Raw genomic sequence first — 24,562 nt, forward strand, 5'->3', positions numbered from 1 at the left:
TGGGCTTCTTCAGAGAAATTTCATTAATCTATGAAAGAATGTGTATTTTAAAAAATCATCTTTAACCCCATCTTTCTAACACAACATCATCACTACTGGCAAACGTCCTTCCACGTGGCTACGTGTTTGCACACTATGACTTCAGCTTAATTGTAATGGAAGTAATTACAATTTAGTGTTGTTTTTACTGAACACAATCCATGTTTCTCCCTGGGAAACTGTTTGATGACAACTGAGTAGCAGTCAATGGTGTCGACTCACTGAACACAGTTTTCCCCAGCATCAGACACTAAGGCTCTGACCAGTTTTTCAGATGGATGAGATTTTGGAAGGAGAACATAAACCAAGGTCACTTCCTACTGCAATTGTTTCATGTGAGATAAACAGATGTCTCTGATCATGTGACACAGTGCACAGCGTAGAGCTTGCATGCACCTGGTATATGTGCATTAAGATGAGCTCAGCCCACTCACGCTTTTGGTGATCTGTTTTATCCCATGAAGCACGTGTGAGAAGTCTATGGACAAACAATGAGGTCATTCATATTTTACACTTTTCATTTCAACAAATACATTGTATACCTTGATACCAACTATGTACATTAACAAAACTTTAGAGTGTCACCCATGAAAGCAAATAAGTTATTTTCCAAAGAAAATGAGCCTATTTGAAATATTTCACAGAGACCTAGAGCTAAAACATAGAAAAGCCAATTGCATATTATTATACCATAAAATTATATTACAAGCAAACCATGCATGATCATGACCCTGGTAGGAGGTCACCGAATTTTGCTATTATTAAGGTAGGGTCTTTATATGGGAAAGATCAAACGCTAAATTCTTCGTTATCCTTTCTTTCTAGTGTGGAGCTGGATTTTAAGCAACAAGAAGACAAACTCCAGCCAGTTCTGAGAAAACTCCATCCCATTGAGGAAACTCAGGTTGCACCTTCGCCTTACTCTCAGGAGACTTGCTCCTCCACTCCCAAGCAAAAATCCAAAACTGAATCTAAAAAGCATGGAAGATGGAAACTCTGGTTCCTTTAAAACTCATGGCGTTTGGAGACTCAAGGCCGTCTTTAAAACCCACTGGAGTTCAGTCAATCCTTTTTCAAAATGAATAGGATGGAGGGAACTAGAGTGCCCATTTGGGCACCACCCGCTTCCCGCTCTGCGTACCAAAAAGGCCTTTGTACCAACAGATAACTAACAGAAGCAAGGTATTCAATGTCACTCCTTGCCAGCTGTTCTTTGCAGTTCCCTAATGTGGGATGTAAAATCTGAAGTGAAACACTTATGTAGTCAGAGATGATAAGTAAAAATTCTATTCCCTCCCCGCTCCCCGATCTGCAAGTAATACGTTTATCAACCTGCAAAACAGCAGGTATCACTCTGTACACAGCTAAAACTCATAGTTATTTTCAAGCCTTTATTTTTTGTAACTAATGAGAAGAAAAAGCAAGCCTTATGTTTGCAAAGGACTTCATTTTTATGTTTCATTTTGCAAATAAGCAGGGGGCGAGTGCGATTTTCAGCACATCAAATTCTGGAGAAAGCACAATTTTTTCAAGTGGTCGGAGACCATGAATAATCTCTAAAATGTGACTATATGTATATTTGCCTTCATGTGCTGTAGCACTAAGCCAAGTGACCACATCTCAGTGTCACATTGACACTTCAAATTTAGCATCCTCTTCATCTCCAGACTTAGGACCTGTTTACTGCTCATCTTCCAAACAGCCAGCAGCCAGGAGTCCCCCAAAGTCAGGATATGCCTTTAATTACTGCAAGTTGACAGGGTCAGAGCTATTGGACACTAAGCTTTCTTAGATCTTGTTTTTAATCTTTTGGTACTCAAAGGCCAACTGATAAATTCTGGCAAGAATTTGAAAACACACACAGAGATACACCATGGCTAATACAGTCACCAGTAAATCACAGGCGTCCTATGCCATGGCAGAAAGTGTGTTTGTGGATCAATCCTCTAAGACAGCGCAGCCAGATGTTTCCACAATTGCTTATACTTTGTAACAACGGCAGAAGACCTGACCATCTCAAAGAGAAACAGCGGATTTAGTTTAGCTGCTACCATCGGACAAACTTAATGTCACCTACATTTAACCTATTAGTAAGCTGTACTAAACGACATACTTAGGGGAAAGCTGTGAATCAAATGTTTTTAGGTATTTTTTAAATCAACAGCAACATTTACAGTTCTCTCTTGATTATGCATTGCAAGGTAATCTTAGTTCCTTTATTTTTTCACTCATTTCTTTGCACCTTTGCAAGTATCTTTTTATAGAAACCAAAATCCCCTAGTCTGTTACTGACTTTGTCTATCAACTTTTTGCTTTTCATGATAGGAAGTAGGGATCTTATTTTGCCTTTTTTTGTACAACTTAAATTTTGAATAGTTTGTGAACATACAAGAAAACCTAGTCTTCAAGTTTCTGTCCAGAAGTTTCCTACCAAGTCAAGTGCTGACATGCACCCCTCACTGAATAAATGCCAAACGCAAAGTGGCTAGCCTTGGTAAAAGGATCTCAACCTGCTTTTTCCAGATTGGAGCTACTTCTTGCCATGCATTTTCCTCCTCAATCAATAGCAAATCTATTTTAGTTCTAAGTGTTTGGATTCTACAAGGACCTAGTGATCAGTAATCAGATCTGGACTTGCAAAAAACGAAGAGTATATTGTATAAATACTCATTGGGGGTGACTCAAACAATACCACAGATGTATGCTTTAATTTCAAACACGCACTCTCTCTCTCTCTCTCTCTCTCTACTTTGGCAGAAACACTACATGAGGATTCAAATCCCTGAATATCAATAAACAGAATTGAGAAATATTTTTGTGCAAGAACAATGAGCAAGTTGATCCAGCACCATGAAGGAAGTGCAATTGTTTCATGTAGACTCAAAATTTAAAAATGTGTTTCATGTTTTTATACTGTTTTTAACTAAAGTTATAAAAATGTTTGCAACATGTTATCTCTCCTCATGTTTTAAGAACCCCAACTATCTCAGTGAATTGAAATAAGGGTGTTAGCACTGTTCTAATTAGTTCTATAAATCTGTCTAAACAAAAGGGCATCCTAATATACAAAATAATGTCACTGTTTCAAACCAGTCTAGACCAAAAAAATTTTTTTTTGATTTGAAGAGTCAAAAATGAACCTCTGAAGATAAACTAATTCCTCCTTAGAAATAAAAGCATCTTCAAAACAGAGAAAAAATATTTTCAAAATCATTTCATAGTTTAATTGCAATGTGTCACTAACAGATGGTGATTCTTGGAAAGATTCAAGTAAAAACTTTGATACAAAACCAAGGTAAAACGTACAGTGTTCCCTCATGTAGATGTACACGTGGCATTACGTATAGAGATTAAATTATTATACTTGTCATTAAGTTCTTTATTAATTTTTAAATAAAAAAATCAAAGATCATGTTTTATGCAGCTATTAAACTTATTTCATGGCCTCAATGAATTGGGAAAATAAAAGGAATCTAAGAAAATAATAATAAAGAGAGAATGGGCTGAAAGGCATTTCCTCAGGTGTGTAGAAGATGAGACCATTGTGTGGCCTGGGCACTGCCACCCAGGCTGGCCTGGCCTGGGGAGGGGACTGAAATGCTTGCCCAGTCATGCACTCTGCCACAGGCTTTGGCCGCCAGGAATACAGGATGACTTTCTAGGGTGCACAGGGCACCGTACAGGCTCACAGCAGGATGTGTCAAAGGTCTAATGTTGAAAGAAGGTCAGAGGCGATGACTAACCCCACCCAATGTTGCCACAGCAAATCTTCCAATGGTCCAGTGGAGGCAGCTTCTCCATAGACCTTCCATCGAACAGGTGCCACCCCAGGGCATTGGCTACCTTCTTCCTCTCTTCTCCTCCGCCCAGGTGGGGGACAGGCCCCCCAGCTGGGCTGTGTACCCGCCTCCACAGGCAGCCAGCAGGTGCCTCACCCGGACAGCTTGCAGGAGAGGCCACCACACCCTATCCCAGTATCTGCAGCAACAGAGTCCATGTGCCAGGGTGGGGGCCCTGTAGGCTTGGAAGTGAGGTTCCTGCTACCCTCAAGTTCCTCAGGGAAAAGAAAGGGATAGAAAACCTGATGCAGCCTCCTCCTGGGGGAGGGGGAGGGAGGATTCCAAGTCTCATTCTATAATCATTTCTGAGCTACCTACTAATGCGGCCTCAAAGGTGCTGTCCTATAGACACCAAGATACCACGAAGGGCCTCTTGCCACACAGGTGCTCACTGGTCACTCTACAAGTATGTGACTCACCTCTAAGCAGCAGAGGTCTCCGGGCCTTTGCACCTGCTCCTTCAAACTCAGACCCTCCCCCAACTCCAGAAGAGTATGAGTGGGGATGTATTCGAGGTGTAGGAAAACCCTGCTACCTTGGAAAGGGCTTAGGCAGACTTTCCCATGCATCCTGCAAGGCAGAAGAGGTACCTACTGCCATGGAGCTCTGAGATGAGGCTGAACTATCAGGTGTAAATAGTGTCATAGTCCATGGCCCAGCAGGAGGCTGAAAGACTCCAATCCTCAAACAGTACCAAGAGTACCACTGCAAGTACCACTGCATTTTCCTTGGTGAACCACGGAAGGTATGTCATAACCAGGATCCACAATCGTTAATTAAAACTAAGAAAACATACCATCTAATAAATGTGTTTTGCTTTTTGCCTTTCCTAGAAGACAGGAAGAACAGGAAACAAGAAAGAGGCCACATACTTTTCCACATCGTGCTGTTTGTAACAGCATAGCATGGTCACCAAGCCCACCACTGGTGAATCAATTCTTTGGGAACATTTTTATCAGCAAGTAAAATTTGACTTCATTACTAATCAAGGCAGTTTCGTTGGTGTGGTGTCACCTAAAGATCAGAGCAGCTGCTTTCCACATCCATCACATCTTCTTTGAGCTATGAAAATTCTATCACTAGCACATGAGCCATGCGCTAAGCATGCAGCTGATTTATTTAACAGAAGTAAACAGCTATCTGATGCAAAGATCAGAAATAACAACCTGTTTCATAAATGAGCGTAAACCGATCATCCTATGATGTATAGCATATGTTCTGGCCAGTGGCAAGGTCATGTGAAAGCAGCATATTACCTTCTAAGTAGCTCAATAATTAGGCACCTTTGCAGTTTGTAATGAGTATGCAAGAAATGCGGTGCATATTTTGCCCATTCGATGATGGGGTTTTTATTTCCTCTGCAGTAAACCCACAGTTAGTGACCAACCTTGAAAAAATACAGAAATATAAAAAGGAAGGAAAAATTGCTGTAGCAACACCAAATAAAAAGTGAACTTATAAAGTTATCACTGCTCACACATACACACGTTAGGATGATTTTCAGAAAGCAAGTAGATTTATTAGCAAACAGTGCAATTAGAGACGCTTTTTATGATGCTGTATACAAAAGCCACACATCTATTTGAAACATTTGTAACATTTTTTCTTCTGGAAATGAAGATGAAAAAATAGTGGTTTTTAAAAGTACATTCATCCTTAAACTCCACTGGAATAAACATCTCAAAATGAATGCTCATGCATGGGGTTGTAACATTTTTGTGAAAATATTTGATTATGAGTCTTGGTTTAAAAAAAAAAAAAGGCACTATTCCCTGGGAAACCAATTCTATTACACTATTTTCCAAATGAAGAAGCATGTCAGGTCCTTATAAATCACCCAGGCTCAAAGAAAGCACTGGATTTTCACTAACAGCAAATTCCCCACCGATGATGCTGTTGTCACTATGAAACACACTCCCCATCCCATCAATGTCCGCCACACTGGTGTTCAGAGGGGAAGCCAAATAACTCCCATCACTTGAGTCTCATGCGTCAAAATGCACCAGTGATCACAAGAATACATGGAGAATCCAGGCAGAATTTTCCCCTTCCCTAAGCCCGCCTCTGAATTGTCCAAGGGAACCTTTCCTTGGAAGAAGCTTACATTTTCATTTTAGTGAATGAGTAATTTCCAGGCTTCTGGTGTGTATCCAGGCCATAGAAAAATCTTTAAAAGTCCTTCTCACTTGATTACATTTTTAAAGGACCCATTAACAGAATGTAAATCTGATCATTTGAAAGAAGGAACAGCTAATATCATAGGAGAAGGAACATCACTATGCGCTACTCATTTCATCAGCTCTCATCCCACTTTGCACACAAGTACTTATTCCAGGAAAAACACATGCATAAGTCGGGGTACCAGGTCACCAAATGGCCTGGCCAGGCCACCTGCACACTAGACCACCTAATTCAGTGGTGGCCACCTGCTCAGAACCACCCATGATGAAAAGAGTGCTGCTTAGTGCTGAGGACCCGGAAAGCTTTTTAAAAAGGAAAACAAAAATAAAATCTGAAACCTGACTTCATATAAAACTAAATATTTCACTCCATTATTCTACAGCATCAGACTACACTGGAGTACAGAGAAAATGCCCTTTTAATTCTGTGGCAAGGCTACTACAAAGCTGCTGTTTCAGGGCCTATGATAGGTATCCACACAATCTAAATTCTACAATTCCCAAATGGAGTTTGTTTTGTTTAGAAAGCATAATACGTAGGGTCACGGCACATTACCATCCTATGCATGAGATGCATTCCAACTGCCCATTTCAAACATAATCAACTAAAATAAATGATACATACTGCAGAGTAGAGTTTTTATAAAATATCACAGATACAGATAAAAGAAAAGACTTACATTGTACATCCCAACTTATACAATTATGTGTGAAGTTCCCCAGTTCTCTGTTCCACACATAGACAGGGGGAAATTGTCAGGCCATAACAGCCTTCCCAATTAAATCTTATTCTGATGGAAAGAGAGGTCACATTTCTAGTATCACTGTTGATAGATAACACCACGGCATAAATCATTAAGTGAAGGGTATCAATTCAAGAGTTCCTTTTAATCACTTCAATTTTTTTAAATCCATTTCCAGTGATTACTTAGAATTTTTAAGCTGATTCATAGTTATATAATTTCCACTATATTTATGCAAAACTGAGTAACACATAAAGATTGAAATCTCCCAGGTCTAATGGAATGGTACAGCTTACCCAAAACAGATCTCTAAACTATTTCTTGTTCTTTTTCTACTCCAGAAGGTCCACTGATTAAGTTTTTTGTCCACCTTGTCAGGGGTATTTTTTGCCCCGATCTTTATCTAATCTGAATTCACAAATCGCCCACAGTATCATTAAAAAGTTAATGCATAAATCTACATCTGATGCAAATTGGCAGAGCAAGGTTGGGCATCCCAAGCAGGGCAGCATTTCCCTCTCACTACTCTGTTGATGCCAGAGATGGGACTCATGTTTGGTCCAGGATAGACAAAGCCTTCTACACAACTTGAATTTTCATGGTGAATGCCCTTCTTGAAAACATCTTGGTGTTGTCACCACTATTAAGTAATTGTAGCTTATTTAAAACATTTTCTTCTAGATTTCTTCCATGACAGCTTAGTTTTACAGAAGAAATTCAAAGGAATTTTTGGACGTTTTTAATAGACAGTAACTCCTAAGGGTTCTTTAGAACACATGGTTTCTTCCAAGCCAGGGCATTGCAAGCCCTTCAGGAAGTGGCCACCCAACCAATGCTTGCCTGGCCCTTTCACCTCCAGTAAATCCTGGAGTTTGGCCCCAGGGAAATGACTGAAAGGTACAAAAGAAAAAGGTGCTTATTTTCCTGCAGAGATACCTCCCAAACGAGGACAGAGATCTAAGAGCAACTCCAAGTCCCCTTTAATGCCTCCTGCAACGGGCCATGGCCATCAGCATCATGTGCCTCAGTCTCACAGCACAGATGGTGAACAAGCTCAGGCACCAAACCAGGGCTCCAACCAAGTGCTGACACACTAGCTGTGGGGTCTTGAACAATTTCCTCTCCATCTTCAGGGCATTTTCTGCAGTTGCGCGTGCAGGGTGAAGGTGAGGATTAATGAGAATCTTCCCATTAGTTATGCAGTGCCTACTATATAAATATGTGCTCAATGGAGAGCTGCTACTGTTGTCACCACTATCATCATGATGCCTGAGACAGGAGAAATTCCCCAAAGACAGCCTGGACCACAGGGTCTGAGAAGAGATGCCCTGCAGGGTCCCTTCTACCCTTTGATCAACTGTGAGCATGTCCTACCACTTCTCCACATTCCAAGGTGCCCACCCAGACTTTTATGGGCTTCCTCTCTGCCCTCCTCTCCCCAGTTAACTGCTGGCCTGTGGACTCTAAATCAGGCGAACACACGCCTAGTATCAAGACCTAACCAGAGACAGTACCCTGCCCCTCTAACCAGACACAACACTGTGTCCCCCAAACAGACAGAGCCCTGTGTCCTAATCCGAGACAGGACTGTACCCCTGGATCACGCCCCCCTAACTAAAGATAGGACCATGTACCCCTGACCAGAGACAGGACTGTCTCCACATCTGCTGTCTCCCTCATCTGCCCACGAGGCAGACCATTTCCAGAATGCCCATCAGTCACTCACTGTAACAGCTTCAGTGCCATCACGTCATGCCCAGCCTCTCTCTAATCCAGCCCATTCCAAGACAGGTCTCAGCAGAATACTTGGTTGGACACAATACTTGGTTCAACTTCAAGCCACACACCATTTGTTCTACCTTAAGACCCTTTCCCGGTTCCACACGTGAGAGTGAGTGAGTGCACCTGTAGCATGAGCCCAGGGAGACAGGGACACCAGGCCTCAGGGATGCTTCTAGAGTCACCCCAGGTCCCGCTCCATAGGGCTCAGTGTATACTCCACATTAAGCATATAAAAGTGTTTCTAGACTATGAAAAAGAATAGTTAGGATGAAGAATATGAAGAAGTTACATTTACATAATAATGGGAAAGTCCACTACAAATAAATCCAACTTACCTGAAAACATTTTACTTTCTAATTCATACATGTTATAGTCCAAACTTACATGAGCTATACTGGAAAAAGGAACATGTGAACACAGCATGTGCTGGGACTCTGAGACATAAACCAGACTACTTTACTGGACAGAAACATACTAAGGCAGCGCTAGTCCTTCTATGCCACTTGTCTGCGATTCACCCCAAACCGCATCCTCTATTGTGACATCAGCCACAGAAATGGAAAGTTATTGCTACACTGTCAAAGGAGACACTGTCAAAGGAGGCACACTTCACCTTCCCGTTCCTCCACAGAAATGCAGAAAGAACGAAAGTCACACGTCAGGAAAGACAAATATGCCTCGTCTGAGTGCCAGGGAAAATGCTCAAAAGATTTTTATTCTTTCATTAGAGAAGTTATTGTTTTTGAAAGGTCAACCACCAACGTTAGTTAAACAATAACATGTACTAAAAATGTAGAAAACTAAATGGAAATTACGTGTGGATCTTTTGCCTAGGAAAACAAACTTAATAATGGGTGCGGCATAGGGAGCAGAAAACACTGGGAAAAGGCATCAGGATATGAAACTTGAAAGGCTAAATTATTGTTAAAGCATTCTTGAAAAAAAACTAATAGTTGTCTATGCCTAACTAATCCATATAAAGGAAATGCCTAAACTATATTAGAGTAGACAATAAAAAATAGCTAAGCTGGAGTGCATCAATTACTTTCCAAGGTCCCTCATAAAATTTTATTAATGGCACCTTAAATGTAAATATCTGCAGAAAGAAAAAGCTGCTGAAAGGAGGAGGACTTGGAAGAAAATGCATATCTTTTGCTAGAAGTAAGTAATGAGAAAACTAGAATCGAATGTTTCTGTCTCTCTAATACTGGTTTGCTTACCCTACAACTTTGACACTTACTTGGAAAATGAAGACGTTTTATATACCAGACTGTGTCTCGACTACTCACTCTATTGTAATAAAATAAGCTTATTTTCAAACAGCATTTGGAAAAGACCAGACAGAGTTCAGGGACATTCCAGGGAAAGAAGCTTTCCAGTTCATCATCCAAGCACATGCCCCTGAGCACTTACGATGAGTTCGGAATCCCGCCCCATAGAAATGACGGTTCGGTTCACTGTCCGGAGAAGCTTCTCCATGATTATCTGGACGTGCCTCTGAGTCGGCCCCTGGAGAAGGACACATCAGTGAGAGCCAACACCAAAGACAAACATTAACATGCAAGCCCCAGTGGCACTGAATCCGTTTATCCTGTAAAGAGTAAATCAATTACGACCTTTAACGAGATGAAAAATGGCCCCTGTCAAAGGCAAAAGCCTTTGCAAAGAATACTCAAGACATTTTATTAATTACAGTCCATTAATGATAATTTGTTATATATATAAAATCATAGTAATTTAATTTAAGCAAACTCTTAAAAATAAAAGCAAATCTGTTTAAACAATATAATGTTTATGATCCCTAATTAGCCCACCAATTAGCTTTCTAAAGACACTTGGCCATCTGTAGACACAAGGCGGGCAGATAGCAAGCCCAGGCGGCTTTGCACGTCAAGTCCCAGTGACATAAACAGTCACACAGAATAGAATGTTTAAGTAGCACTTAGCAAACTACCTAAAATTCACACTGCCCTGGCATCTTCTATCAGTAAAAATTTCTTCTTTTATTTAGTGTGTTGATTCTTCTTCATAAACTTCGAACCTGATTAAACGTGCCCTCTAGGCCATTCCCTAGGGTCACCACCTCCTCCATGAGGCTTGGCCATGCAGTCTATCTCCAAGCCCTTTTCCAAAGAGGGAAGAGCCCAGAATGCAACCACAGGAGGCTGGCCTCCGGGTGAAGGCTTCTAAAACCTTTCCAAAGGCGATGCCACTGAAAAGCTGATGGAAGAGCCACCATCACCATGAACAGATTTCATCTGATCTTCAAAAGCACTAACCAGGCCCTGGGAGAATGAGCCAGTGCTGGCAGGGAGGGGCCACCAGGTGTGTGTGAACTTTGACTAGGAAGGCGTCCCGGGGTCATGCAGGAGAGACCTAAGGACAAATCCTGTCTACTTGAAAATCCTGGCCACTGTGTCCGGGTGAGGAGCAAAGATATGTACAAGGCCCTGTTTTCACCTATCCAGGCTTATCTGGAAATCAATGAGGTCACAGGTGTGTGCAGACAGGTCAGGGGTGGGAGGCATAGGGTGCATTTTCCATGTGTGCTTGTACCCACTTCTGATGGTTAAAATAGTTACAGGATCAAGCACACAATTTAGATCTGCAAAAGGAGACATCTGGTTGGCTGAGGGGGTGGGGGCAGGAGAAGGAGGAAGAAAGCATGGAAGTATTTACCTGTAGGGAGAGGGGCAGAGAGCTGCTCTGCTCATTATATTAATAACACTCAAGAGTACCACTAGCTTTTTAAAAAACAACTTTGTGCATGTATTATTTTAATAAAAATAAGAATTGAAAAAAGAAGAAAAGAATGCAGGTAATCAGCCAACTTTTAAGCAGGAAAGCCTTTTTGTCTGATCTTAAGGATTGAAATCTAGGTGCTGGGAGGCATTCTACTAAGACGACCCAGGAAATAAAAAACTATTTTCTATGCAGAAGGATAAACACTGTAATAATCACCCTATACACACAAATAAAATTAATTTAAGGGTACAACTCTACAGAGAGAAAGAGGGAGGTGAAACTCTAACATTAAGGCCTTTCCTTTTCAACCAAGTAAAGTATAACACTGTACCACGAGCCTGTGGTTTAGGCACGTGGCAGGACAACGCTTCCTGCACAGCCCTGGGAGGAAGGCAGCCTGGCACAGAGAGTCACTCACCACGTCCTTCCTGTACAGCACCTCCAAGACGTTGCTGAGCAGCTGGCAGCAGGCCTCCAGGTCCTCCTGCCTCTCCAGGTGGTACTTGAGCTGGTCCGTCATCATGGGGAGCAAGATCTCTCTGCAGTCTGCACGGCACACAGGGTGGCAGTCAGTGGGAGACCCACCACCCACCACAACGTGGCACAAGGCTTGTCTGCCCTTCCAGGCATTTTGCATTTACTTTCTGCAGCATATGATGCTGATATCTGGAAAGGGCCGACTACTTGGCTATGAGAACATCATTTCTATTACTGTGTAAATATTAATAATTCACACACTGATGTGCATGCATCTATGTGTGTATCCCCACGTAAATATACAGTGATAATTCATGAATGTATTAATACATAGCCTATATAAACACATATACATAAATCCCATAGTGTGCATATAAATGCATACACAAACACAAGTTACGTTTTTAACTAATTTTCTCTAATTATAAATCCACTGATTTGCAATATTAAAAGAAATGCTTCTTATAACAAAAATTATTCGAATTGCAGCTTTTTGCATCTATCCCTAGGAGGACCAAGGTGTGGTTTCCTTCTCCTGGGTAAAATAGGCCAGTCCTGGGATGTAGCAAGGAAAGGAGACACACACAGTCCTTCCCCAGGCAGCCTCCTGGCCTGGGCTGCAGAGGGCAGAGAAACGGGACCCAGACAGGGGTCTGGGAAGTGTGAAGGAAACGAGGGGACACTGGGGTATAAGGCTCAGGGGCAAAGGTTTGGGCTTCTATTTATCCTTAAGATAGGAGCCAGAAAGGATGTTCAGGAAATAAGATTGAAATGCAATTCCTAATTGTCTCTTCCAGTTGGGAAATCCAACTTATCTCAAGCACCATCCACTCTCCAGAGTGCACTATCTGTTTACAACTCCAGGTCTGTGTTTGACACTGGCCCTGCCATCACTGTTTCCTTTAAAGGCAGAGCACAAGAAGAGACAGCAGGGTTCTAAAACATTAAATAGACTCAGGTGGTTTTCAGGATTTTACATTTTAGGACTTACAACATTAATGATCTACAAAAGCATGTTTTGCATTAATTTTATTATATAAGAAAAATATAAGCAAGCAATATGGGAATGGTTCCTCTAAGTACCCACAAACACACGTAGAACTTTCCGAAAGACTATACTGTAATGAAGGACGGGTGCAAGCAGGTGCAAAGACTCAGAAATAACACAAACCCTTCTGCTCCACTGGCTTCCAGTAGGTTTACTGCCCACATGTGGGCAGCTCATGCCAAGGCTTATTCCAATTCCATTTTGGTTTATTCCCTGGGGAAAGGACTGATAGCACCTCCATTTTTCAAGAAAGAGTTTTATCCGATGAATATAGGAATGTATGAATTTACTTGCTGATTTCACAATTACTTCATCAATATTTAGGCAGAGGTAATGCATGGGATGCTAAGTGCTGCACACCTTCCGGAAAGAGGCCAAGCCAGACCAGATCACTGACTGTGATGTCTGGGACCCTGAAGGAGGCCAGGGAGGGAGAGCACATCCAGACGGGGATTTCCCTTCAGGTCTGTGCTCCCGGGTGTCTGGGAGGCCTCCCATGATCCCCTTATCTTCTCATCCAACCCCTTCTGTGATGCTGATGGAAGAACTGAGGCCCTCACTGATGCCCTGGCCCCTTGAACTTCAGTGAAGTGCTCCAAAAAGCCAAGACACGCATGCTGTCCGTGTAGGAAACTCTACCCATGTTAGAGCAGCCCAAGAACAAAGCCAGCCGAAGGGAAATGGAAGAAAATGATTTTATGGGAGTGAATCCAGCCTAAAACACTAACACACTGAACACACTATTTCCACAAATATCCCATAACGTCAACATCTTCCCTATAGAATCCCAATGTACACAAACCACATCTACCCTCAGTAACTCTGGATTTGCTGGCCTTAACCACAATGCAACATTCCAACAACATAGGGGCTACATTGCAAACATCCCCACCCAAATAGCGAGGTTCCTGGGCAAATCTTGACCCTGCCCAGTCCTGCCCACATCCTCTCATGGTGACTTGCCATGACATCCCCAACACGACATTTCCTTTAGCTGGAAACACCTTGCCTGCCATGCCCTCCTTCAACATGCGGCAAGCCCTGGGCCACCCCTGCCACTTGGTCATCTCTATTAGAGCTACCAAGACCTGAGCAGGTGGTAACAGTTCCTGACAATGTGATTAAAGGAAAGAAAAGACTACATCAGCTTAGCAAGGCTATGTTCCGAAGCAAGCTTAGCAGGGACCCAAAAGAGGCAGCAGGCCGAGTGGACTGGCCAGTCCGGGTGGGAGGAGGGCTGTGTTCATGAGTAGCTCTAGAAAATCAGAGGGACACAGTTCTGGACACAGAGAAGGCAGAGTTGACCCCACAGGCTCCGGTACCCAGATGTCCTGGCCTAAATCCATCCCTCACCACACCATTTATCCATCACACTGGGCAGGCAGTTGTGGACCGTGCTGTTCTCAGCGCTAATTGAGTGTGTTGGTCTCATCTGTCAGAATTACTCCGGGGAGAAGGAAGTGATGTCTGCCTGTTCATATCTGGCAGGGAAATGCTATCAACTCCCTTTGGCTCCCTGGCGGGAACGCCCACCATCCACCCAGCCCAAAGGCCTATGTTAGCGTCGCTTGTTTGTTATCCAGCCTGTCTTGATGAGAAACAACAAAACTTTAGGAAATTTCATTGTCATTTTGTCACATTTAAAGACATTTATTCACTAAGCCCCCTGAGAAGATACAAAACCATCTGTTACAATCTTTCTCATGGACCAGAGTGCATGGCGTGTCATCCTTCATTGCCCACCCATCCCCAGCTGCTCGCGATGAAGTGGGCGTAAGTGTCCTCTAACTGTAAGGACGAAATGAGACGGTGTTTGAGGAAGGGCTTTGCAAGAAGCATCCAACAGACCACTGTGAATTTCGCCACCCCCACCACCGCTGGCATCAGGAAACTCCAACCAGACAGAACTCCAAGCCCAACAACAGGACGGGGCCGGATTGCTGAGGATGACCAGCCAGACACCTAGGTTCTCCTTAAAGGCCACAGGTCACTCTACCCATGCCAGGGATCTCAAACAGGCCTTCAATGACAGAGGGTCACAGAGGCAGCAGCACCATCCAGCATCACCCACCAGCTAATCCATAGAAATCTGTCCCAGACCCCCAAAAGGAAGACAGGAGACTCCGCAGAGTTTTTCAGAGAGGCCAGGAGGACAAACGCTGGAGGTAGCACAAGCCAAGAGGTCCATCTGTTGGTGACCCGTGATCTGCAGGCCTCAAATGCCCAGTTCTTAGAACACCTTAATCACTGATGGCTTTAATTATTTGTTTCTCCTTATAGGAATGCAATCTGTGAGAGCGGAAGCCTTCTTGTTCTCCTTAACTAGAATACCCCTAGCACATAAACCAAGACGTGGCGGGGGGGTGGGGTGGGGTGGGGTGTGTGTGGGTGTGTGGGTGTGTGTGTGTGTGTGTGTGTTGGCTTAAATTGCAATGACATGCACATGGTATCAAATTAAAGCACCTGCTGCCCAGTGCACCTCCCAGCCCTCAATAAACAAACAGCAGCTATTCGTAACAATAATACAAATAATACCATTATACAAAGTCAGCCTTTTCTGCTAAAAGTACACAAAGAAAACTAATGCCTTAAGGCTGTGCAATCCAACACAGCAGCCACTCAAAACCTGGCCAATCCCTAAAAGCAAAAACTAACGCCAATTTCTCAAAACCTCATCTTTAAGGGGCTACCCTTACTCTGCGTGTCCATCTACAGACTATAAGGTTTTTCAAGAAGTGGTAAGGTACAAGTTTTTAATAACAGTGAAACTCTCAAATTTTATCTTCAGTCAAGAAAGCAAACCAAGGGCACTGAGGAAGGTACACCACATAGACAGACAGACACACCTCTGAGATGAGCGATTTTAAAACATAAGCAGCTGTCTCCAGCAGCCAAGGATGAGGAACCTCCTGTTGCACTATGGATGTCCCAACTCAGCGTCCTGAATACACTTCCCTGTGGACAGATGTCATTTCTACATGATTTGTATCAACAGTCACATTAGGTCAAAAACAGATGTCCTGAGAAGTCAAGAATCCTCCCTTTTGCCCCCACAAAAAGCCTTACATATTCAAAGGAAAACACATCTTAAGTAAACTGCCCACTTTCAAAAGGTTTCATGACCTTTTGAAAACTCTGGAACAACTACTTGACCAGAAGTCCAAGAACCAGGGTCACCCTAAGAGTTTTCTAAAAGCCTTTTAATCAGTTTACCACACATGCAAAGAAATAATAAAATCCACCTCGCTTCCTTCTTGTTCTGGATCTGGGACAAATCACTTAAAAACTCTCTAAGTCTTAATTTTTCTTACCTGCAAAATGGTTGCTGTTGGTTATCTCTCAGATTTATTGTGAGAGCTGAATGATATAATGTGTGTATTTAGCAAATAGTGAGCATAAAACAAACGGCAGTTGTTAACAATAATAGAGGTGACAGTACTATACAAAGTCGGTCTTTTCAATTAAAAGGGGACGGGTATTTGTATACACAAGGAGTGCAATGCGCACCACCCAAAGGATGGACATATTTGAAACTCGGACTTGGGGACGGGGCATCAAGGGCAACATACGTAACCTAAACATCTGTACCCCCTTAATATGCTGAAATAAAAGAAAAAAAAGAAAACTGCATAGAAAAAAAAAAGTGCACAAAAGAAAACTAACGTTTCAGAACCGCGCTATTCAATATTTAACTAGTGCCCCTAAGGAGTGGAATTTTTAATGCTAACTAATTTTAATTAATATAAAGTCAACTGTAATAAGTAATACTTGATTTACTTATTAGAAACTAGTGTTTGAAAAAACGTGGGTATGTGAATCTAGTTTTTCAATGGTAAATTATATTAAATGGTAAAAATAAAGATCAAGCACCTGATGAAAATTTAGCATCCAAATTGAGATGTGCTGTTGGTGTAAAATACACAGTAAATTTCAGAGGCTTTACATAAAAAAAAGAATGTAAAGTATTACTAATTTTTAAAGTGAATTCACATTGCAGGGATTTTTAGATAAAATATATTACAAAAATTAATTTCACCGATTGCTTTGTACTTTTTTATAATGTGGCAACTAGGAAATGTTAAATGATATACACGGCTCGCATTCTATTTCTGTTGGACAGCACAGTCTAAGAGGATGCTAGAAAGCAGATGTTAAAGACCTAGTGTGCGATTTCTCACTTTCATGAACTGGTGTTCATCACTGCACAGAGAGTCAAGGCCACAGCTCTCTCCTAAGGGATACCTCACCACGTGTACGTGACTCCAAGTCTTCCCAGCGTCTGACAGTGCTTACTCTAGGCACGGCAGTGACCTATGAGGAAGCTAGAAGTGGCTGGCACGAGTTGTCCTGTTACCCCTGCTTTATTTCAGAGCAATAAAGGCAGCCCAGCCCAGGCAGCCCGGTGGGCCGGGCTCCATGTGATTCGGCTGTGAGGATGACACCAGCCACCCTTTCACCGCCCCTTCCCCAGCGTGATCCACAATGATCATAGAAAGCAATAATTTGACATCTGTTCATCCTTAGCTGCGAGGGCCAAAGCCAGGATGATTAATGCTCTGGTAATGGGCACAGAGCAAAAAATATTAATCTTTATAAAAGGTATTCAACAGGCACCATCAGCTTATAAATGTCCAGGCAGAATATCCGTCTATAACCCCATTACAGCTCTACATTAAAGAAAGATGCAAATACAAGAATGAATTTGTCCATTTAATACATCCATTTTTATGAACCTGAGTAATTTTTAGTTTGGTCACATTAAACAAATGATCCATAAAGTGCATTTAATAACCTTGTGCATGTTACATAGAAGCGAGATCCAAAATAACACTTTCAGTAAGAATACAAGAGTAAGAGCCATATAAATGGGGGGTGTTTGCCATTCACCTTTTATAGATAATCGTCCTATTTTTTGATCAGCTAAGAATCCTGTACCCACTTGTTTCAAAAACATTCAAGTGGTTTCTCCCTCCACTCAGGTCTTCCAGCAACAGAAATACAGAAGATGGTGCCAGCACCAGAAGGGGTCGAAAGAGCCATACACTTGTCTCCACATTTTGCAGATGTGGGAACCAGGAGCCTGAGCGAAGGGATATTTAGGATTGTACTGCTAAGCCCCAGCAGAGCCAGAATTAAATGTCAGATTCCTAAGCTAGAGCTGTATCCATATCACATGGATACAGAGCTGCCCTCTCAGGGCCTACAAGGAATCATGGATTGGGGAGACCCAGGGACTTGCTCTCCTGGTGCCCAATGTGCACATGACCAGATCTGAGACAACTGAGTCAGCCTCTTCTCAGACTGTTCTTCCTGCATTCAACATCAAGGGTAAATGATCCATACATGCACACGTGTGAAAACATGTACATGATTCACACATACTTACATATCAAATGCAAAGCAATTTTTCCAAGAATCATTTTAACCTAACAAGTCATAAAAGTTAGCAGTACCAGTAGAACAAATTAACATTGCTAGGTCACTTTTCCTTCCTGAATGCTAGTTTCCCAGTCCGTAAAATGCAGCAGACACAAATGCCCTGAAGTATTTCTACTCCTCCCAGCCCGGCGGCACCTTTTTTTTTTTTTTCTTTTGAGAGACAGGGTCTTGCTCTGTCACCCAGGCTGAAGTTCAGTGTCATAATCATAGGTCATTGCAGTCTCCACTTCCTGGACACAAGTGATCCTCCAGCCTCAGCCTACTGAGTAGCTGGGAGGACAGGCATGTACCACTACACCCAGCTAATTATTCTTACTTTTTTGTAGAGATGGGGTCTCACTATATTGCCCAGGCTGGTCTTGAACTCCTGGCCTCAAGTTCTCAAGTGATCCTTCCACCTTGGCCTCCCAAAGTGGTGGGATTACAGGCACGAGCCACCATGCCCAGCCATGAGAAGCTCCTTTTTGAGTGTTCTGCTCAGAACAGCACTGCTCAGTTGAGTACAGAAATAATCAGAAATGCAAGAATCTGTAAGTCGGCCTTGAGGTATCTGATGTCAAGAAATTTTAATTGAAAGGGTGATGGAGAAAGTAAAAGGATCTCAGAAGTCAGAAGGAGAAGCATGGCAGCACATGGACAATCAAGCAATGGGAAAGACGTTTGTCAAAGAAGTGTTCCCTGTATCCACTGTGAAGCCTTGTGAAGCCTGTGAAGAGGGGAGCTATCTTGGAAGAAGGGAGTAGGGCGTCAGGTATTTTGTATCCTTTAGTTCGGAGAACTAGAGGTTAAATTTTCATTACTCTGTAATAACAAATAGTTTGTTGGAAGAAAGAAAGGAAAAAAAGAGCCACAAATAAGTGGATTTTTTATAAGTAGATTTTTTAAGTAGATTTTTTATAAGTAGATCATTTATAAGTAGATTTTTTAAAAAATTAGAAATACTCAAGTAAAATGCCAGGAAAGATTGTGTGGAAAGATTCAGGTGAAGGAGCTACTCTCTAGGCAGATCAAAGCACAGCCAGGAGGTATCTTGGTGAGTCCAGAAGGAATTCTATAGGGTTCCAGTTGACAGGCAGAACCTCACTGTGCAGAACACAAGAAAACAAAGAAAGAGAACACACAGGGCTATGCAGAGGTGTGCATTCTTTAAACCAGGAGAATGAAGGTAACCAAGAACACAGGTCTTGGTCGGTGTGATCCTGCACACACTTCCCTCCAGGTTGCCCTGACAATGAAATACATGTGGTTAAAAATATGTGGTCTGGACCATTTAATCTTGGGGAAAGGTCTGTGCACTCAGGAAGGGGTTTATGCAGCAGAAAAAGAATGAGGTCATGAGGCAGAACCTAGGAGACTGTAGACTGACCTGGGGCTCTTCCCACTGTCCCAAACAAGTTACTGTAGGCACCATATCACATGGATACAGAGCTGCCCTCTCGGGGCCCAGAAGGAATCATGGATTGGGGAGACCCAGGGACTTGCTCTCCTGGTGCCCAATGTGCACATGACCAGATCTGAGACAACTGAGGCAGCCTCTTCTCAGACTGTTCTTCCTGCATTCAACATCAAGCAACAGAAACAGAGGGCCACCCAGAAGCGGGTGCAGAACAGAGAGGCAACAGACGATGATAAACGTTAGACCAACTACACCAGGAAGAACTGTTGGCACTGCCAATTTGGCCACAGATAAGAAGTCTTCACATAGAAAGAGAAGGCAAATATTAAAACTCCATGAACATATGAGCACAAGACTATATGGTTTATCTATATTTAATACATTTATGTGTTTATTTATTCACTTATTTCTATCTTGTCTGTTTCAGATGGCATTTCAAATGAATCAGTTTTCAGAATGCATTGCTCGTGCAGTGGGTGTGACACGGTTCCAGAAAAGAGTAGATGATGGATTTGTAACACGTCAACTCCTTAATCAGCACCATGGTGGTGGATAGCTCCCTGCCTGGGCCTCTGCTTGCAGACTAGGGCTTCCTAACTAGGCGTCTTAACTCTGGTGCCCTCATCTGCAAATTGTGATATCACTCTTTTCCAATTCTACACTTTTTAAGTTGGTGACTCTGAAGACTCAGAGGAGGCAAACTCACAACCAAGGGTCCTGAGCACATGGCAGATGTTCAAAAAATTATGACGGAATGGAAATGAATATAATTAAAAAACACCCTCCTAGATTCAATAAGCCATTTTTAAAAGCCTACACTGTTTTAACAAATGGCCTTTTCAAAAACACATATAATGAAAGATAGAGAATGATATATAGAATGAGAGATGAAAAAGGTACAGTATTGCAGATAAAGATTAGAAGTTTTCCCAGGGCATGAAAAAAACAGAAGAGAAAATGATGTTTATGGTCCACCATTATTTAAAAGAATCTGTCTTCAGGGTTCACAGCTGGTAATGTTCATTAGAAGTCATCAGTGCAACTATCTAATTAAAGTATTCCAGAATGCAGTATGAGTGGTATATTAAGTGACTGTGGAAAAATTGGCCTCAACCCCAATTTTTCTTTCTGTACAACATTAAACTAGTTAACAGAACTACTTACAGAGTAGCTCTGGGTTTAAGATCACTTTCAATAAACAGAAATATCTGTTTGCCACTGTGATGAAGCACAAGAGATTTTATCTTGATTTGTTTATGGATCAAAGCATCAAGAAAGTATAATATGGGCCTGTACTGAACATGCAGCTTTTCTTTTCTACTAAGATTTAAAACATCATAAATTGATTTAAAGAGTAATTTTTAGAAATACAAATTTTCTATCTTGGATGTAATCACAATGATAATCGTCTAAGAACCTGACTTTAATATTTCCTAATAGCTAGTCCCAATAGGTATCTGGGACTCTGCCCTCATATTTCAAAGGGCTGCTTTAACTAATGTTTCCACCATTAAAAAGGAGAGTTTTACTCTGCTTGATAACTAGAGAAATCATTGACCTTGAAAATAAGAATGAGAAAAATAATTTAAGCTGTCTAGGCCTACATTTTTAAGCAGCTCTGTACTGTTCAAGAAATGGAACAAAAATGAAGTTTTAAAAGGCTGATGAACTCTGTCTTAAGGCAGCCTTTTTGCTACAGTGAAGGCAGGAGCCACAGGAGGGCCAGGGCAGGAGGGAATGGCCTGTTTCCCCGTTCCTACTCACTGCTAGATTCCAGCCACAGGAAAATAACAACAAACCCAAAAGAAAAGAACCACAAAGGGTTGCCCAAGAATAGAAGGCTTACAAAAAAGTAATCCGTAGAGAGCATTAAACTACTGGCAAGACCAAAAAGGAACGGTCTTGAGTAAACTTTACTCTTCAAATCTTATACCCTCCTCCAAGGCAAACAAACACAGGGCACAATGCTAAGTACATGGTAAGCTCTAAAGAAAATCCGTAAATGACTTTGGCCACTATCCAAAGGGGAATATGGAAAGATTATATCTCGAAAGGATATAATCCTTTGCACAGGAGGCAAAGAAATGATCCAGTGTTTATCAGAACAAGCTTCCCAAAGGTCTCAGATTCAGAACTTGAAAGGAGCCACGTGGGTAAGAACACATGCTCCCCAAGGACACCCACCTGTACTCAAAGGCTTCTTGCAAGTGTGGCCAATGCTCTTCACTAATTTAAAAGTTAACCCTACATCAGGTTGATTCATCTTATTCCAATTTATTCCAATTTCCATAACATTAATGTTAAACAATTTTGTGGACATAAATCCTAAACCTCAGTGTTCTAGTGTTTTAATTTCATTACAACTGAAACTTTTCATTTCTATAATGCGATTTAAGCTTTAATTTCCATAGCTTTTGTCAGATATGTGGGCAACAATATAATCACATGGGAACAAAGCTACAAATGCACAAATTATGAAGCTTTGACCTTTCCTTCTCTTTGTATCTCGCTTTGAAAATCTGCTCACTCCACACCACAGATTATATGCAAGAGTCATCTTCTTGTGAAGCACATAATCTATTTAACCAGCTTTCAAGTAGTCAAGTCACATCATGAGACGACGCTGAGAAGCCATCACGGCCCATTCATTGCGTCTCGTGCACGGCATGCTAAGGAGTCAGAGGCCCTGCACCTCAGCACAGGAGCGGGGCAGAGGCGACGCCGGCGTGGGACCAGCCCCTCTGCACAACGTCTGTTCAGTAACAATGTCGTTCACTCTGTATTTCCACCGTACATTTAAAAAGACACCCCAGGAGGATGCTGTGATGGCTAGGATTTGCTTCAAAACATCTGGGGGAGGGGAACATAGATAAAAAGCTTGGCCGTGAGTTGATAATCTGTGAAGCTGAGTGATGAGCACGTGGGTGTGCATTACACTCTTCTCTCCACTCCTTTGTATGTTTGAAATTTTCCATAATTTTAACAAAAAGATATCTTGAATCCAGAGGTAGAGTGGAACTGTGCCCACCCCCCCATCGTATTTGTAGAAAATTGAGGGATCATTAAATCAGACGCAAACAGACAACAATCTTGATTTTATAAAATTGCCCACAGATGAGCGTCCACACCTCAGGGTCTCTCATGGGTCCTCCTCGCCCTTCTTTCCTGATGTTACTCCTCCTTGAAGACATCTTCACCCTCCCTGAGGAATCCATTCAGAGCCAAGACCAGGAGAGACTGCCAGTTTCCCCATGTGAACCTAAAACTTCACCTCCCTTTGATCCAGTGAATGACGTATGCGTGTAGCTGGTCATGCTTCCTTCCCTGCGCTGCCTCCTGGGACACAAAGTGCTGGTTTGGAACATCCATGTTCGTTTCGCTCATTCAGGTGCCAGTAAGAGAGCAAGAACCAGACCAGCAAGGTCCCGCTGTGGGAGCTCTTACTCTAAGGAAGCAGCACAAATCGTAAGCAAGTACTCAGGTAAAGGCATACCACAATTTCACAGCAGGGAGTGCCACAAGGAGTCAGGAGGTGAAGTGTATGGATGTGTTAATATTTCAGGCAAGGTGATCAAAGTGCCTCTCTCAGGTAGCTATCTGTGTTGGTTAATTTTACGTCTAATGACTGCCTCTAGTAAACAGACTAACTTGTTCTTTCCATTGGAGTGAGGCTCTTGAAGCCACAGACACAGAAAGAAATGTTTTAGAGCAAAGCAACCAGTGTGTCTCTTTTAGTGAGTGAGGCAATGCGCATGCTGAGAGGCAAGGACTTGGGAACTTCGCTTCTCTCTGGGAGCCCCATGGAGGAGCCCAGAGGACCTGCCCAGTGATACATCCTGATCGCCTCCTTAAGAGGATGTCTACGAAGGGCTGGCACGTTCACTACCATGTGCAGCTAAATCTAGTTACATCAAGTTCTAACAATCTGGACGCGTGCAGAGTTAATCTGACTGATTCCATTGGCATCAAGAAACAGGACAAAGACAACTGCATTTTTACAAATTAATAAGAAATGGAACAAAGCACGAAAATCATGGCCATCATATCTCATCTGAAAATGGTTTGGCTTTAAATATTTATACCAAAGGTGGCACAGAGTATTTTGCAAAAGTAATGACATCTTTTGTAAGAACAGACCAACCGGAAGATTTCTGCTGATAAATCTTTCCTGAGCAGGAGGTGAGACTACTGTGGGTTGCTTTGAAAAAGCAGAGCTTGCAGAGGAGAAAAAATTGAGGCTGTTTGTTACCCTTATCCAGAAAGACTCTCACAACTCAAAAGCCTGTAAGTGGGACCATTTTCACATTGGCCAAAGCATTCTGAAACACTTCTAGGCAGCCACTAAGCACTTAAAAGCACACCTAGACGTCCTGTTATGGCTCAGAGAACGTCTCCTGATGGGCAATTCTGGAGCTGCTTGTAAGACATGAAGCCTCAGGCTAATTTCGGCTCATTTAGCCCACGATAATTTTGGACTCGTATACGTTGTACAATCTCACTTGCTATGTTGGGTACAACTTACTATTAAGATCAAAATTCTAACTTTGTACTTAAAAAGATAGTAGGTTAATTATGTCAAAATATTACATTACCTGGTAACTCCTTATTAAACAAAGGTAAGTACTTACTTACAGGCTGTATACTTCCAAAACAGGACTTGAGGTAGTCTAAGATAAAACGTATGTAGAATAAGAGTAAAAACAGAAATGAGGCATAGTAAAGAGAGAGAGAAAGACAATCACAAACACCTAGGCTAACATAATCACCAAAAATGAATGGTAAATTTTCTTCAAATGTTCTACTAGCTAAAGAAATGAGTAAGTTTCAGGCCAGGCGCGTTGGCTCATGCCTGTAATCCTAGCACTCTGGGAGGC

The 24,562-nt window shown here is 42.2% G+C and overlaps 2 protein-coding genes across 2 annotated transcripts in view; one reads left to right on the forward strand and one right to left on the reverse strand.

The window, feature by feature from the left end:
- FAM196A (family with sequence similarity 196, member A) overlaps positions 1–2,679 on the forward strand; it is a 60,481-nt gene extending 57,802 nt beyond the window's left edge. Inside the window, 1 exon segment of the mRNA XM_012655363.1 lies at positions 865–2,679. Coding sequence (XP_012510817.1) covers positions 865–1,048 — 184 coding nt within the window. The 3' untranslated portion in view covers positions 1,049–2,679.
- The window catches only part of DOCK1 (dedicator of cytokinesis 1), a 484,728-nt gene that overhangs the window by 285,993 nt on the left and 174,173 nt on the right, over positions 1–24,562 (reverse strand). The window contains exons 26-27 of the mRNA XM_012655364.1: positions 11,747–11,874; positions 9,997–10,092 (exon numbers count right to left, since the gene is read on the reverse strand). Of these exons, the coding sequence (XP_012510818.1) occupies positions 9,997–10,092; positions 11,747–11,874 (224 nt within the window). The remainder of the gene's footprint in view (positions 1–9,996; positions 10,093–11,746; positions 11,875–24,562) is intronic.

Source organism: Propithecus coquereli, unplaced genomic scaffold (genome assembly GCF_000956105.1).
Source record: "Propithecus coquereli isolate 6110/MARCELLA unplaced genomic scaffold, Pcoq_1.0 Scaffold473, whole genome shotgun sequence".
NCBI lineage: Eukaryota > Metazoa > Chordata > Mammalia > Primates > Indriidae > Propithecus > Propithecus coquereli.